Source organism: Heliconius melpomene, chromosome 2 (genome assembly GCF_056956725.1).
Source record: "Heliconius melpomene rosina isolate 202511_hmr_F chromosome 2, ASM5695672v1, whole genome shotgun sequence".
NCBI classification, from domain to species: Eukaryota; Metazoa; Arthropoda; class Insecta; order Lepidoptera; family Nymphalidae; genus Heliconius; species Heliconius melpomene.
The window spans coordinates 3,654,843-3,671,522 of record NC_140390.1 but is presented as its reverse complement, the minus strand read 5'-3'; the positions used below and the strand labels follow the sequence as shown (position 1 = coordinate 3,671,522).

General features: G+C 32.2%; 2 protein-coding genes across 4 annotated transcripts in view; one reads left to right on the top strand and one right to left on the bottom strand.

The window, feature by feature from the left end:
* The window catches only part of Flo2 (flotillin-2), a 220,877-nt gene that overhangs the window by 131,144 nt on the left and 73,053 nt on the right, over positions 1 to 16,680 (bottom strand). The gene's annotated exons all lie outside the window — the stretch shown is intronic.
* LOC146540426 (glucose dehydrogenase [FAD, quinone]) lies at positions 526 to 15,887 on the top strand. Of its 2 annotated transcripts, none has more exons than XM_085200463.1 (5): positions 526 to 651; positions 1,308 to 1,539; positions 12,421 to 12,880; positions 13,205 to 13,350; positions 13,531 to 15,887. In XM_085200463.1, the coding sequence occupies exons 3-5, from the start codon at positions 12,628 to 12,630 to the stop codon at positions 14,986 to 14,988; spliced, it is 1,857 nt and encodes a 618-aa protein (XP_085056589.1). In that variant the 5' UTR covers positions 526 to 651; positions 1,308 to 1,539; positions 12,421 to 12,627; the 3' UTR covers positions 14,989 to 15,887. The 2 variants fall into 2 exon arrangements, with proteins under 2 accessions (XP_085056589.1, XP_085056595.1); XM_085200469.1 differs by having other exon boundaries at positions 527 to 651; positions 1,316 to 1,539.

The window sequence follows — 16,680 nt, the reverse complement described above, 5'->3', positions numbered from 1 at the left end:
TATAAGTCTTAAATTTAAGTATATGCGTGACAAGTGGACGAATAACTCAATGTCCAACCTTTGCACACATCAAGGATAGTGTTTGAGGAAAGTTTGGTTAAGTTCTTACTGTGGGATCCAGATCTTTTTTATTTTTATAATTATACATTAAGACGTGATGTTGCGCAGAGGCACAATCATGTCACTGTAAGCGTGACAGATTGTGGCTTCGATTCCCACTCGGGGAAATAAAATATTTAATATTTTCATTTCTTCGCTCGACGCTCGGAGATCCGCTACACAACACACAATGCCTCCAGAATTCAGCGGAAAGTGTCATAACACTAGACTCTCTTTACCTACCCATCTACATGCGGGATACACGATGACACTAACAAAAAAAAACAGAACTTAACCATGACACATTATGACATAACCGCATAACATTCCACACAAACGCACATTACCTACAAACGTATAAAGTACAGGCGATTACAAAATACGGTTCGTGACACACATCAGGTCCAACCCCGCGAGTCTGCATCGACATAAGGCACCTCGTAACCCTGTTACAGCATCGGCGCGCGCGCAGCCAGTCAACGCTCGGTCGCGACGCGCACTTGCCGCGAGTCGATTTTAATATATTATATACGAAAAAACATATTATTAATTGTTAGTATTGAAATTGTTATATTTTTAAGAGAAGTTTCCAATTTTTATTTTTCAAATTTCAAGTGTCAAAATTATTTTTTATTAATTCATAATAATAATTTAACGTAAACGTATATTATTTAATATATTACTAGTTATTTAATTATAAAATAAATAGTGATATAATGGACCTTGCCTTACCTAACGTGAATTATAAGTTATACGGCTAGGTTGTTACATAAATTCAGGATAAATTATGCTAGCAATTTAGTTGGATATATATTTTGCAGTTTCTAAATAATATTAATCATTATAAGCCCGATTATTATTTAAAATATTATTTTTTTATTGCAAGCAATTAAGTTAAAAAATATAACGAAATTCTAAAACGTACTGGAAAGTTGAATAATACTAAACTAATTTGTTACGAGCAAACGTCTTCAAAGCTATTTCTTAGTAATCGACAATTTAATTTAAAGACCAATCATTATTTTTAATCGATATCAAGGTGTTATATAATTCTATTTACTTTTAATAAAGCACATTGCAGTTAGTTTTATACCCAAAGTGGCTTCGCCGATCATGGAATTGGTCACGGAATTCCATTTTGTTAAAAAAAATAATAATTTAAATTAACCTTTTTTAATTAAAAATGAATGATATTAACATTATATTAGCTGGTAAGGTAAGGTCAAAAGGGGATAAAGAAAACTCGTGAGAAGAACAAGACAATACACGATCAACAGAAGTAATTTACTTTGAAGCCTAGTGATGTACTATCTCAGTGTCATTAGTGAGTGTCTCAGAAAGGAATTCTAATTAGAAAGGATCTATGACCTATGAAACATAAAGAATTTTAGCATTCGTTACAAGTGATTGTGTAAGAAGTTTTGAAAGAACATCATGACTGTGAGTATCGTTTGTCCAACAAATTTGATAGTTTGTTAAATATAAAATGCAATTTAAAGTCACTCTATTAAAATTGAATTGCCGAATATTTGAGTTGATTTTAAGCCAAATGATATTAAAGACGTGTGACTGTTAACGTGGTGTGAGTTCGATTCTCACTTGAGGAAACGAAGAATTTAATGATTTCATTTCTTCGCTATGATGTCGAGGCAAATTTTTTTTTCACCGATGTGAAAGTGAAAGAAAATAAACAGACTATGTGTAAATCTAAAAGATTATAAAAATAATAATTAAATTTTTACTAATTTAAATCTAGGTCTATCAATTCCCTCTTTTTTTTCCCACTCATTTAGGACGATTGTTAAGATTTGTGCGTTTGAGACAATCATAGTTTCCTATAAGGCTAACATTTATATCTTACGAATAACATAATAATAACTCTGAAAGCAAAAGACCGGGCAAAGTGGAGTAGGTTGAGTAGGATCCCTGGCAATAGCTGGGATTAATGCCAGGAGGAAGAATAACCCTGGAAGCAAAATAGAATTCAAAAATACCTAAAATACTTAACTCTCATCATATTACTTCACAACGCTCGCTCACCATCACCCATTGCATGTTGATCAATGACCTATTACATACCATTATGATAATTGCAAGCATTAGAATGAAATTGATGGCATTATAAAAATGGAAGCCAAGGTCGTTTCTATTTTATCGTTGTTGCAATTTAGCTTAGCATACATGTCTACATTATTCAATTCTATTTTTTTTTATGTATTACTTTTGATTATGATCGATCTGTCAGGTCGTGAATGAGCTTGAAATTTTATTGAAGAAAAAGAAAACAGAAGGATTCTTTTAAAATATTGAAGGTACAAGACAGATAATGTAAAATGATAAGTTCAGAAAAATTCTAACATAAATAGAAGCAATATAGCAAAATAAAGATCATCACAATGCCAAATATTATTTTTAGCGTTTTTCAAACACTATTATTTAAAATTTCAGTTAAAAAAAATAATATACTAAAAGAAATTAATGGGTGTCAGAATGTTACAGACGAATGTGCTTCTTACCTTTATTATTATTTCGTTCTCATTCTAATTTTGTAAAGGTTTGATAATTTATAATCATCTTCACGCTGTATCCCGCATAGAGCTGGGTAATCAGAGGGAACCTAAGTGTTAAGACACTCCGTTCCCACTTTCCGCCGAATTTTTTCCATTACATATTGAGTGGCAGAGTGAAGAAATAAAAAAAAATTCATCCATTCTGACAAATTGTTAATTAATATATTCTCCTTAATTAAAAATAATGAATAACTATTAAATAAATATATAATTTAAAAGACTTCCACAAATAAGCAAAAGAACTTAATTGTGACATTATAGATTATGCAAATGTAAATTTAGACAGACAGACAACAGTTGCAACAGCGCGCCGATCGTACCGACCGGCGTCCGTAGCGTCGTAACACTACTAAATTCGTTGCATTTCGTTACTTAACACTGGCATATGTGCGTACTCGTATATAGTATGTAGAGACATAGTGCTAATTCACTCAATTACTCAATTGCTCTATATGCGATTTGGCTTATTTTTCAATAATATGAAAGTGTTGTAATATGTGTATATAAAGAAAATTGAAGTTATTTACATAATAATAAAACAAAAATAAATAATTCTTAAAAAATATTTATCTGTCTGTGTTTATGTATAAATAAAATATAAAGAAGAATTACCTCAACCGCTATATACTCGTATATGATATGGCTTATTTTTCAATAAGATCAATGTATTATTACCTATTCGTACGTATAAAGAAAATTTCACTTATTAACACCAAAATAAAACACAAACAGATAATTTTCTCTGTTTGTCCAGGTTAATCTATGGAACAGCTGAATCGATTTTTGTAGGTCTTTCCCTGAAAGATAGAGTGGATTGTGGAGCACCATAAATGCTATTTTTTATCCCGGATTTCCCGCGGGTACCTAATAAAAAAATATATTTCTCATATGGCCGAAATAGTATTTATAAAAAATAGATTTATGCTAATAGAAAAAGTCTTGTTTTGCAATTATATCACGATTGAACTTGACTGGATAAAAAGAAACAAAATCCCCAAATTAAGATAGATTTAGATTTGATTTCGTACAAACGACGAAGAAATGCTCGTATCTTTTGATTGCGTTAACTTTAGTTTCATTTTTTATTTAGTTATTGTTAACATTTATTGTTAATTCATTCTTAACGTTTCTACGCATCTCTAGATAAATAGTGTTGACGGACGGTCAGACGGAACAAAAAGTGATCCTTTAAGGATTCCATTTTTACCTTTTAAAGTGCGGAACCCTGAAAATCAAATGTGAAAGAATTTGGGAGACATACAGCATCGTAATCAGTAGACCTACCTAAAAGAACTATTAAAGTAAATATCAAAACATTTACCACCCTACTGCAAAATATAAAAGAAGCAGGAACTACAAATAAAATCTTCATAATTGCAACGTTATGCAACACCTTTGGTTCCACTTTCCAGGTGGCTACAACTTGCGCGTCCAATCAACCTTGTAAACAATTTCATGCTTAGGGCATTCAAAGCCTGAATTCAATGGATGTATAAACAGATATAAAAAAAGATAGATAAAATAGATACGATAAGAAAGATGCATTGGCCATTGAGTCGTCACCTGATGTCGTCGTAATGACAGATGGAATGAGGTGGTCATGGGTTCAAATTTATGAAAACACAATTTTTTTATCATTATTATGAAAAATTAATCAAAATCTCGAAAATCTTAAAAATCTCGAATTGGTGTATACGTAGGTGCAGTGAGTAAATTATTCAGTGTAAGAATTTTTTTTATAGCTTCACACCCGCTGTATCCCGTACACGGCAAGGTAGGCAGAGGGAACGTAGTGTTAAAATACTCCGTTCCCCACTTTGGCAGAACTCAACGTCGCGCTTTGCCTCGACACCCGACCATAGAGAAATGGAAATATAAATTTAAATAAATATTTCACCTCCTCGAGAGGGGATCGAACCCACTACCAGTCGGTTTTACAGTCACACTTTGTTCCCGTGCGCCACGACTGGCCTCAATTTTATTTTTATCATAAAAGATCTTGCCTTAATTGAATTTAAATCAGTTGTTTACGGTTTTTAGCTGTGTCTATTAAGCACTTTGGCATTATTTTGTCATTGTTATATTAAAGCTTAATTTAAAGTTAAACTTATCTATTCACTGATTAAATAGTAGTTTTCTAGCGCTTATAGAAAGATGCAGTTTTAATATCTTCTATGATATAAAGAATTATATCAATGAAATTTAATTCAACGAGTCCTCACCTTCAATCGCCTTTTCTCTTTGGTGCTGACCCACTCTTGTTAACTTTTAATTTTAACATTTTGGTCAAACAGAAATTTAATTTGAAGAATTTTTATTTTTGTTATAAATGATTATATGTAAGTTTCTATTCTTTTGTGTATAAAACGAATCTCTTCGACAACTGGGAGCCCAAAAAGAAGTTAAGTAACCTGCACAGTATAGATATAGTTTATAATGTTATCTAAAATCAATAACGTGAGTACGGCTATTCTAACAATTCGATTTAGGCAATTTGGTTGTTACCTAAATAGTTTTAACATTAGAAAATTAGCCACTTTTACCATTTTAATATGAAACAAGTGATTGTGCACTTATTTCGTTATATAAAAATATCTATTTATGAATTGATTCAATGTTGTTTGGTATACAGTGATTTATTGTACATAAATGATTATAAAGAAAGTGCTGAATCACTTATACGGTGTACCAGTAATATTTCATAACTTCCTTTTTGGATTCCGTATATAAATTTTGAACATAATTTAAAAATTAAAGATGTTTTTTAGTTTCACGTCGTGTCTCGCACACAGGGAAGGAAGCCTAGTGTTAAGGCACTCCGTCCGTCATGTTCCGTATAAGCATTGCGTGTTGAGTGACGGAACTTAACGCCGCGCTTTGCCAAAGAGATAGTTGGTTTCATAACAATGAAAAAAGAGACCTTCCATGTAATCAATTATTGATTCTATTGATAATAATTCGTTTTTTAATTTATTTCTATAATTGATATTATTGTTTTTTTTAATAATCACAACCTCATTCCTATAACCTAAAAACTCCCACATACGATATCCACTTTAAATTATTATTAAATTAAATCATTTTTACGAAATCGTTAAGCAGCAGTAACGAGGTTCCCTCTCTCATTACAATGTTTCATCATATTTGTTTAATCTCATTGAAAATTTGTATATTCAAGTGTCTACTTCCGTTCGTTGAAACTACTTGTTCATTATGTTACGTAACTTTAGTAAAGATTTTCGTGGATTTCGAATGTGGGTAACCTCCACCTCGTCGTAACTATCTCAATATTTGAGGCTGTCATAGAGACCTAGCCTGGTAAAGGCCTTAATCTTTATTATGAAGAATTATTATATGTTATTTTATCTTAATAAATATATAATTTAAATTTCAAATAAACAAAAACAAAACTAAGACTAAAAAGAAATTTAAACAAAAAGAAGTAAAAATCATAATCGTAGATAATACATTCGACCATTATTAATAATCTCGAAACATTTATTTTAAAATTATTAACAATTAATTAAGCAAAAAAAAAAAGAAAACAATTTTCAAAGCATTTTCCTACACCCGTACGCTAGGATCGATGATCGAGTCGGTGCGTGAGTAGTAGCTTTATGTCATCGTCTTGCGTAAACCGTTTGCACTTCCCTCACGGTATTGCGCAACGTCTGTGGGACGCTTCTGGAACCCCACCGGCTGAGACAATCGAGATATGACAAATAAGTGGCATAATTTCTGTAATTATTATTATGTATATTTCCTCTTCAAGACTGGTTAATTATTGGTGGTTGTCTAATTAAGTACTGTTCTGTTCTGTTCTTTCTATTAAGTAGTTTGTGGGTAATGGTGTTTCTAAGGTGTTGTGTGATACAGTTGGCAAAATCTCAAAATTCAAAAAAACGTATGTGAAATAATAAGAAAACTCATTTCTGCTATTTTCATGTTTTGCTAAATCTAAAGGTTAGATAAGGTAAGGTAAGAAGGCAAGGAAGTGCGAATTAATGTTAAAAATAAAGAAAAAGTCTGAGAAGAAAAAAAATATATTAAAATGTTATAATATTATTTTTTCGAAATATCATAGAAAACGTCAAAATGATATGTTGCACTTCTCGTTGATTTAAAATTCTGAAGTTCGTACGGGACCCGGTGGGCTAGACATTTTCACACAACTTTAATTAAATTATAAATTATTAACAAATTATTACAAATAATTCACAAATTATTACAAATAATTGACGAATTATATAAATGTTGTATATTACTTACTTTATATTTGTTTATTACTCAATAGCGCTTACAATGTTTCAATTGAAACCTCGGCCGCGACATTGCCGCCAGTCGGCTGCGCATGCGCAGCGACCGTCGCGTCGCCCCCACACAAGGACTTTTACTTAATCCATTTGTCGTTTTAATCTATATATTTGTATCGTTAAAGATTTACTTTCGCAATTCCCTTTCACGGAAAAATCTAAATTAGTTCAAGCATTAAGATTGTTTATTTAGATTATAAATAAAATGATTCTTTAATAGCTTTTGTATTTTTTATAGCTTTTATACTTATTTAGTGACTAGACTAAGAGAAGTTATTGTATATAAGTTTATGTTATATGTATATAAATATTGCGTTATTTAATATTCTAAAATTCGGTGAAAAGTGGAGAATGGAAGTGTCTTATTGGAAACGGAATGACAGGTTCCCTCTGCCTACCCCGCTATGAACGGGATACAGCCTATACAAAAAGGAGAAAATAATACTATTGCTGTTAATGTACTTATATTAAACGTCAAATTTCCTAAATATATAACATTTTTCACGGTTCGAAAGTCACAAGTCAAATAAATAATTCAACTGCATAGTTAAATAAAACTATTTCATAATATAACCTACTGTTCTAGTAGGAAAAAGGTGAATTACCGGAACAGTTTACATTGAGGTTACAGTGAACTACAACAAATGCAAAGTAAGCAATTATGTAATTACCTACCAAACTATACTTCATAATTATTAATACTATAAAAATGTAAGCTTATTTCGAAATATTACTTATTAGGTACTAACTCATTATCATTTATCAGTTTCACGCTGTATCCCGCACACAGCAGTGTAGGCAGAGGGAACCTAGTGTTAAGACACTCCGTTCCCCACTTTCTGCCGAATTCTGGAAGCATTGTTGAGTGGCAGAACTCAACGCCGCGCTTACCAGAGCGAAAAAATGGAAATATAAACGTAAATAAATATTTCACTTCCTCGAGTGGGGATCGAACCCACTACCGTCGCGTTACAGTCATGCCCCTATTATCATTTATATATTGTAAATATTAATTTTAATTTTATAGGTGAAAGCAGTATTTTAACTATATTTATTTTTGTATAACATGACAAATTGGCAATGTAATTGTGCTCATTTGGCACGCTCAGAACGCTATAAACTAAGACACCGAACTGAAGCATCTCTCGTAAATTTTCGTACGCGTTGAATACAAACCACTCTATTACCAGACCTAGGAAATTACCATACAGTTGGGTCGACCGCGGATCCTTAAGTTACAAAACTATTTAATTATATAATGCGTTGCAGAGTCGAATGCTGAAATTACTATGACCGCAATCGACATTTGGTCCTAAAATTATATCTGTTGTTGTCAATCAGTGTTGAGGCCAAGAAATATTTAATGTTTGTATTTCTTCACTCTGGCACCAATGCAAAACCCTGGCGTTGAGTTCTGCCACCGCACATAAGGCAATGCCTCCAGAATACGGCGGAAAGTGGGCTGAGTGTCTTAACACTAGGATCTCTTTCTCCTACCCTGCTCCATGTGCGATACAGCGTGAAGTTTTACCGTTACACACAGGGCATCAGACCTAAAGGGCATCTAGATTCCTTTTGTAGGAGAACACAAACATAGTGCTCTCCCGAAAGAAATAAGAATAGGCAAAACAAGATCTTATGTTACACTCCACCTGTACGAAAAATAAATAAAAGAAAAACAATCTACCAACGTCCTCCTAATTCTATTTAGAACATAAGAAACTTGCTTAGTAAATTGTAACCTCGACTTGTATCAAACTATTATTAGGCTGCAACCGACACCTTCAATTCGAGATATTTAATAAAAAAAATCGTGAAACAAATGAAATGCAAAACCAGAGCCAAACTGTTTCAAAATAAACAATGAAAGCGGGTCACAGCCGACAATGACAGGTGAATTGTAGTAGCGCAGCCATGAATCATCTAGCAAAGATCAATTTGCAAATGCAAAATTTAAAGTATACGTAATTATCGTTATATAAACTTTGGAAGGATATTTAATAGTAGTATTTATATTATCACTAGTGGACCTGAACGCGGCTACGCCCGCTTGAACTATACGAATATTTATTAAATATATTTATGAAATTATTTTCAGTTTTCAATAGAGAGATGCGTTAAGCAAACTCATTTTTGGTGACGTTTTCTAACAACAGACTTTGCAAATTGTTGCTTAGCAACGGTCGCATAGCGACGGTTGTTATTAATATGGCGAAATAAATAGCATTTTAAAATAATAAGTATTTTAATATATTGTTACATATCGATAATATTACAAATATGAGAAAAAAAGTATCCTATGTTCATCCCGAGACCCTCAAGTATCTCTATATGAGTATTTTATCACAATTAAATTAGCGGTTTGGCCCTGATTGCGTAAAAGACAGACAGACAGACAGAGTTACTTTCGGATTTATAATATAGGTATGGATTAATCATATTGCAAAATAAATCCTATTTGTGTCAAAAACATCAACCGCCTATTGTAAGAGCAAAGGTTGTCAATTTGATTCCAATTCAGGATAATGAATATATTTTATTTTCTGCTCTGGTGACATGACACAGCATGGTGTTGATTTCCACCACGCCGGACACAATGTTTTGAAAATTGGGTTGAAAGTGGGAAATGAGTGCCTTAACGCTAGTCTCTCTCTGCCTATCCTGCCATATATGAATGTGAGGTCTATACATTAGACAAATTACAAGTAGCAGGAAAAGGTGAAAAAAACTATATGAAACAAATCCATAAAAACGATAATAAAATATATTTATTACAATTGGGCGGAAAGTGGAAAACGCGGAGTGTCTTCCGGGGTAACACTAGGTTCCTTCTGCATACCCTGGTATGTGCCGGATACGGTGTGATGCCAAAAAATAATATTACATAAAAATCCTTCAACAGTTCTAATAGTATTCAAATAGACATTAGAATTTACTAACGCCTTCATAATGCGACATGAGCTACAATAAACAAACTAAACTAAACTAAAGTAAACATAACTAAAGTTTTAGTATCTAGCATATTATATAACCTAGCCTGGTTTTACGAAAAATATTAAGAAATTGCTGTAATTATTATACAACTAATAGTTAAAATTATTTCAGTTAAATATATTCTAATATTATAAGACAATTTGTTTGGTTGAGAGCTCTAATCTTAGGAATCTTTGAATCGAATTGAAAACATCGTTTGTGTTGATTCATACACCTTTTTTTTTGATCCCATTGTCATTCCTCTATGGAAGGCTGTGTTAAATTACGTTACGTGGTTTCGATGTTCCTGCAAGCAAAGTTACCTAGTAGAGTAGTTAGTTATTTCCACTTAACAAAGCAAGCGAAACGCGAATAAAAAAGTAAACAAAAAAATGAATAAAAATACCTATTTAATTTTACACAAAAATATATAAGTTGAAAATATATATCATTTTGATACATTACATATTTTAATTTCGTATAATTTTTATCACAAGCTTTACTTCATCTACTTAATCTTCCTTATAATTATTTTTGAAAAACACAACTAAATAAATTATAAAAACCATTTTTCAAGTAAATACTCTAATGAATTACCTACTTTAAATAAATATGATGAAAAAATTTTAAAATTTGGTCCAACAACAAGCTCTGAAGGTCACCTGGTGACATCACGAGTCGGAAAGTTCGTCTACGTAACAGTGAAAGTAATATAGCGTTCGGCCTTCACCCGCCGTTAAATGTATGTAGAATTTGGGTTACGAGGTTTGACATGTGGTTTACTAGCAAAAGTACCCGACTTCGCTCACCTTAAGTAAATAATTTTCAAGATTATTTTTATGGTAGCACAAGCGTGCGACAGGCTGTGGGTTCGATTCCCACTCGAAGAAATAAAATATATTTTTATATTTTCGCTCTGGTAACGAGGCGAAACGCGTCGTTGATTTCGGCCACTCAACACTCAATTCCTCCAGAATACAAAAGAAAGTGGGGAAAGGAAGTGTCTTAATGAGAATGTAGTGTCTTAAACATGAACATGAGGTTCCTAGGTTATATATATATAAAAAAGTAAGATAACATACATATATGTGACAACACTATCGAAAGTTCGGATAACCTTCACCTAATGCCATCGATATCAATTCGAGTCGCTTACATAACGTTTGTTTACCAATAAATTAAGTCATATTTGCAACTTGCGATAAACTTGTTGATTTCAATAAAATATATGCTTATAATATTTTTATTACATTTACTTTTGGAGTAGTTATAGTTTATGATTAATAAATTATTTAATAATTTTAATTTTAAATAGATACATACGGTTTACCCCGAAACAATTTCAGTGAATAAGATTTTGGTGGAATTTTATAGGCACAAAATAAAACTAAATTTATTGCTCTGACTCATCCTTTTTTAAAAAGGTATCCATCTGAGAAAAAAACTTAATTCGAACTCTAAATTTTTTTTAATTATAATGTAAAAAAACTGAGTTGCAAAATAGATAAAAAATAGTTTAAAGAGAATTCAAACATAAAAAAATTGCACTAAAAGATTGAATTATCTAAATAATAGTGATACGTAGAGTTAGTGATACTATGGGCTCGTAACAACAAGCACAATGAATTACCGAAACAAGCGTCACGCTCCAGTTCTGGCAGTCAACAACACACAATGTACCATTGTTCTTACGTTTTAAGTAATTTACAGTAACCTCTTTTTGTTGATCGCATATAAAAATAGATTTAAATCACTCGTTTAAGCTTTTCATTTGGTAATTGCTCAACTCATACATAAAACTAATGTTCTCTAATCAGCTTCACGCTGTAACCCGCATATCGAAGGGAAGGCAGAGGGGACCCACTTTCAGCCGAATTCTAGAGGCATTGCGGGTTGAGTGGCGAGACTCACTTTGCCTCGACATCAGAGCGAAGAAATCAAAATATAAATTTAAACAAATATTTCATTTGCTCGAGTGGGGATCGAACCCACAACCTGTCGCATTCACAATCACATATTGTGCCCCTGCACCACGACTGGCCTCGTTAACGTTCTCTCAGTATCGAAAATTCCAAAACACAGCACCGAATTAATCGCATCAAATTTAACTGTCCCATTTATCTTAATATTAATTATTCGATAGCTCGAAATATTGCACTTACGTATAACTTACTAATTAATATTCTGATATTGATATTTTAGATAGAGTTCTTCGTCTCATGTCATCATTTTTTCATCCGCTGGCAAGACATACCTGAAAAATAAAACAAATATTATTTAAATTACTCTATTTATAATTTAGCTTTAGCTAGCTTAGCTTCTTTTTCAAGCTTTACCTTAATTATCCTTACAGTCATGAAATTTACTATCAGAATTCCCAAACAAAACTAGAGAGAGAAGATAATTAAAAAAACTACAAATCAATTAAAACAAAACTAATTTCTATTTAAAATATATCATTCCAGATACACAATTGCGACAGCCACATTAGACGCAAGTGCGACAGTTAACATGTCGCAGCGTCCATCAACTTCACTATCAACAAAGAAAGTTATGGGAAGAAGTAAGCCGCCAGACAGACAGAAAACTGCAAAGAAACCTAGTCACAACGTATATAGCCTCAAAGATAAAATAAGTAAAGATAAAATAATAAATAGAAATAAAAATACAAAATGGGGATTCAAGTCCTATTGGCGTCCACTGCACTTAAAACAGTAAGTGTGACTGGTCTCTGGCTCATACCACTTCTTTTGGGTGCTTTTACATACCACAATTATAATTCATACGATCCCGAAGCTAAAGTTCTCGATAAAGAACCCAGAAAGGAGTATGACTTTATAGTAGTTGGAGGCGGTTCTGCTGGAGCTGTTGTCGCAAACAGATTAACAGAAGTCAAAGATTGGAACACACTTTTATTGGAGAGTGGTAAGTTTAAAGTTTTATAGGTAATTGATAAATTTCCGTTTCCTTAAAAAAATATTAGATCTTTGGATTAATTAAATCTTGAAAAGCAAAAAAGATAACAGAAGCATAAGAAGTAGATGTCGTTTTAATAACACAATTAAAAATGTTTAGATTTTCACAAATTACACTCATGAAATTAAATCGCGTAATGTCCTTTCCGATGTTAAAAATATTTCGATATACTAAATTCGATTCAATATAATAAATTCTTGGATATTTTGTATTATATAGTTCATATTTAAAATATATGTCTTTATTAACCACAAAACATATATTAAATTTCAGGTCCCGATGAAAATGAGATTACGGACGTCCCTTCGTTAGCCGGCTACTTACAACTAACGAAGTTGGACTGGCAGTACAAGACTGAACCCACAGAATATGCATGTCTAGGTTTTAAGAAACATAGATGTAGTTGGCCCCGAGGAAAGGTAATTTTTTTAAATATATTAGGTAATTTTGTAAAGTTTATTAATAATTAATTTGTACTTGTTTTATAGTAAATTAAGATAACTAAAAAAATATTTCAGTAAATTCCTTTGTTTAACAAATGTTAAAATAATTAAATAATGTAAGCAACATAATTAAATGATTTTTTTTTCTCATTTCAGGTATTAGGTGGATCTAGTGTTTTAAACTACATGATATACGTAAGAGGAAACAGATACGACTTCGATCAATGGGAATCGTTTGGAAACCCAGGTTGGGCGTATAGAGACGTTCTTAAATATTTTATAAAATCTGAAGATAACCGAAATCCGTATTTAGCTAAAAACGAATATCATGGCCGAGGAGGCTACTTAACAGTACAAGAGGCACCATGGAGAACACCATTAGTTGCTGCCTTTGTTGAGTCTGGCGTTGAAATTGGGTACGAAAACCGAGATATTAACGGAGCTGTGCAAACTGGTTTTATGATTGCCCAAGGAACAATAAGACGTGGATCAAGATGTAGCACAGCAAAAGCGTTTTTAAGACCAGTGCGAACGCGACGGAATCTTGACATATCCCTAAATTCACAAACTACAAAAGTGTTAATTAATCCTATAACAATGAAAGCTTATGGCGTGGAATATGTCAAACGTGGAATAAAACGGGTAGTGTATGCAAGAAAAGAAGTAATCTTATCCGCTGGAGCCATTAACAGTCCACAGCTGCTTATGTTATCTGGTGTAGGACCAAAGGAACATTTAAAAGAAGTTGGAATAAGAGTGTTGAAAGATTTACCAGTCGGTGAAAATTTACAAGACCATGTAGGTGTAGGAGGCTTAACATTTTTAGTTGATAAGCCTGTGTCTATTGTACAAAACCGCTTTCAAGCTTTCCCTATTACAATGAATTATGTAGTAAACGAAAGAGGCCCAATGACAACACTAGGAGGATTAGAAGGTATAGCTTTTGTTAATACTAAATATGCAAATAGCTCCGGACTATGGCCTGACATACAATTTCATATGGCACCAGCTTCATTCTCATCTGATAATGGCCAAATTGTCAGAAAGATCTTAGGCCTAACCGACGAAGTTTACGATACTGTTTACAAACCGATAGCTAATAAGGATGCTTGGACAATCATGCCATTATTACTACGTCCTAACACAAGAGGTTATGTTAGATTAAAAAGCTCAAACCCGTTCCATTATCCCATCATGAACCCACGATATCATGAAGATCGCTTAGACGTCAATCGCCTTGTAGAAGGTATAAAAATAGCCCTACAGGTGGCTAATGGGAAACCTTTTAAACAATTTGGATCTAGATTATACATGAAACCATTACCAAATTGCAAGCAACACACATTCATGTCAGATGAATATATAGAATGTCAGGTGAGGACGATCAGTATGACGATATATCATCAATGTGGAACAGCAAAAATGGGACCATCTTGGGATCCTGGTGCCGTAGTCGACCCACGATTACGAGTACATGGTATAGAAGGACTAAGAGTTATTGATGCTAGTATAATGCCCACTATTGTCAGTGGAAATACCAATGCTGCTGTCATAATGATCGGAGAGAAGGGTGCTGATTTAATAAAAGAAGACTGGTTGCAGAGGAAAAGATGACAAACGGAATGACATAGAAACCTAATTATTGTAAATATTAGAACGTAAAAATATTAAAGAATACCAAAACCAAAACTATTTAGTAAAATAGAAATAATACATAAAATATGTTAATGTTACCAGTGACTACTTACCAGTAGCACAAAAATATAAATAATAAAAACTAAAAATTGCTCGAAGAAATAGCATATCTGAGCTAGATCAACTTTTCTTAACGTTACTCTTAGTACCTGCTAACCTATATTACCTTAATTAAATTTGATCTAAGCTAATAACAATAAAATTATTTGTATAATATTGAATTAAGACTTGGATATGAATTCAAGAAAAATTCTTATAATTAAGTGCCATATTGCGCCTACGATTTTACAGATACTATTTTGGACTCGTGTAAAATTGCTATATTTGAAGAATGCATAAAATCTTGATAAAAAAAAACTTATTACTATCGTTAAGCTATAACCGTAAATTCCGTGAAATAATATCAAATCTATATTTAAAATGTTATATTAAGTTGTAGCACTCTACATAACACTACAATTGTTTGTCTCTTGTTTTATTATATTCCTAAACAAATATTCCTTAAATTGTACAAAATGTCTATTATTTTTTTAATATAAAATCAGTACATCCTCAATATTAATTTATTATTTAAATGTTTTTATGAATCCTTATTAAGATATACCATGTTGCCCAAACATTATCATTATATCTATATATTTTTTTTATTTTCAAACTCAAAAAAATCGAACATATTTAATAATAGTTTATGGAAATTAAAAAATATATTATTCTAAATGGAAAGATAACTACTATGAAATTATATATACGATATAATTAAATAAAACTGTATTAAGTTTTCTTCTATATAAACTGTAAATAAACGTTGATTAATTGTTGACGATGTTTTTATTGCCTCCTTCCTAATATCTCAAAAATAAGCTATTCATTTTATTTTACCAAACATTTTATCAACCAGTTTCATATAAATCAAAACGCAACTATTCAATTCTCTTAGTGAGTGTTTACAACATGTATTAAATAACTATAATAATATGTATTTTTATATAATAATATAATTTATATATTAATATAATTATAATTATATATATTAATATAATTTGAGGCCATCCTGGCGCAGTGGCAAAAGGATGTGACTGTAACGCGACGGTTGCGGGTTCGATCCCCACTCGAGGAAGTGAAATATTTATATACGTTTATATTTCCATTTCTTCGCTCTGGTGTCGAGGCAAAGCGCGGCGTTGAGTTCTGCCACTCAACACATAATGCCTTCAGAATTTGACAGAAAGTGGGGAAAGGAGTGTCTTAACAAAAGGTTCCCTCTGCCTACCCTACTGTATCGGGGATACATTCAGTATCATGTTAAAATCTTTGGGATAAAAGATAGATACATGTGCGTAAAAATATGTATTAAAACATAGATTCTATAACAATTTACATGTATTTATATGAGTTTGCTCAACAAATTTTTAAAGGCACTCTAAATAATAGAGGGCGTAGTGGCGCAGGGGCACAAGTGTGTGAATGTAAGGTGATGGTTGTGGATTCAATCCCTACTCGAGGTAATGAATTATTATTTATTAATATTTTAATTTCTTCGCTCTTCCAATGCAAAAGCCCGGCGTTGGGTACCGCCACTGAACGCCTCAAAAAATTCGGGGGAAAGTGGAG

What these genes read in the sequence shown, in the direction of transcription:
- LOC146540426 (XM_085200463.1), top strand. Translation starts at nt 12,628, where the DNA reads ATGGGGATTCAAGTCCTATTGGCGTCCACTGCACTTAAAACAGTAAGT. An exon ending in CACACTTTTATTGGAGAGTG is followed by an intron (nt 12,881 to 13,204) that starts GTAAGTTTAAAG and finishes ATTAAATTTCAG; the next exon opens with GTCCCGATGAAAATGAGATT. An exon ending in GTAGTTGGCCCCGAGGAAAG is followed by an intron (nt 13,351 to 13,530) that starts GTAATTTTTTTA and finishes TTCTCATTTCAG; the next exon opens with GTATTAGGTGGATCTAGTGT.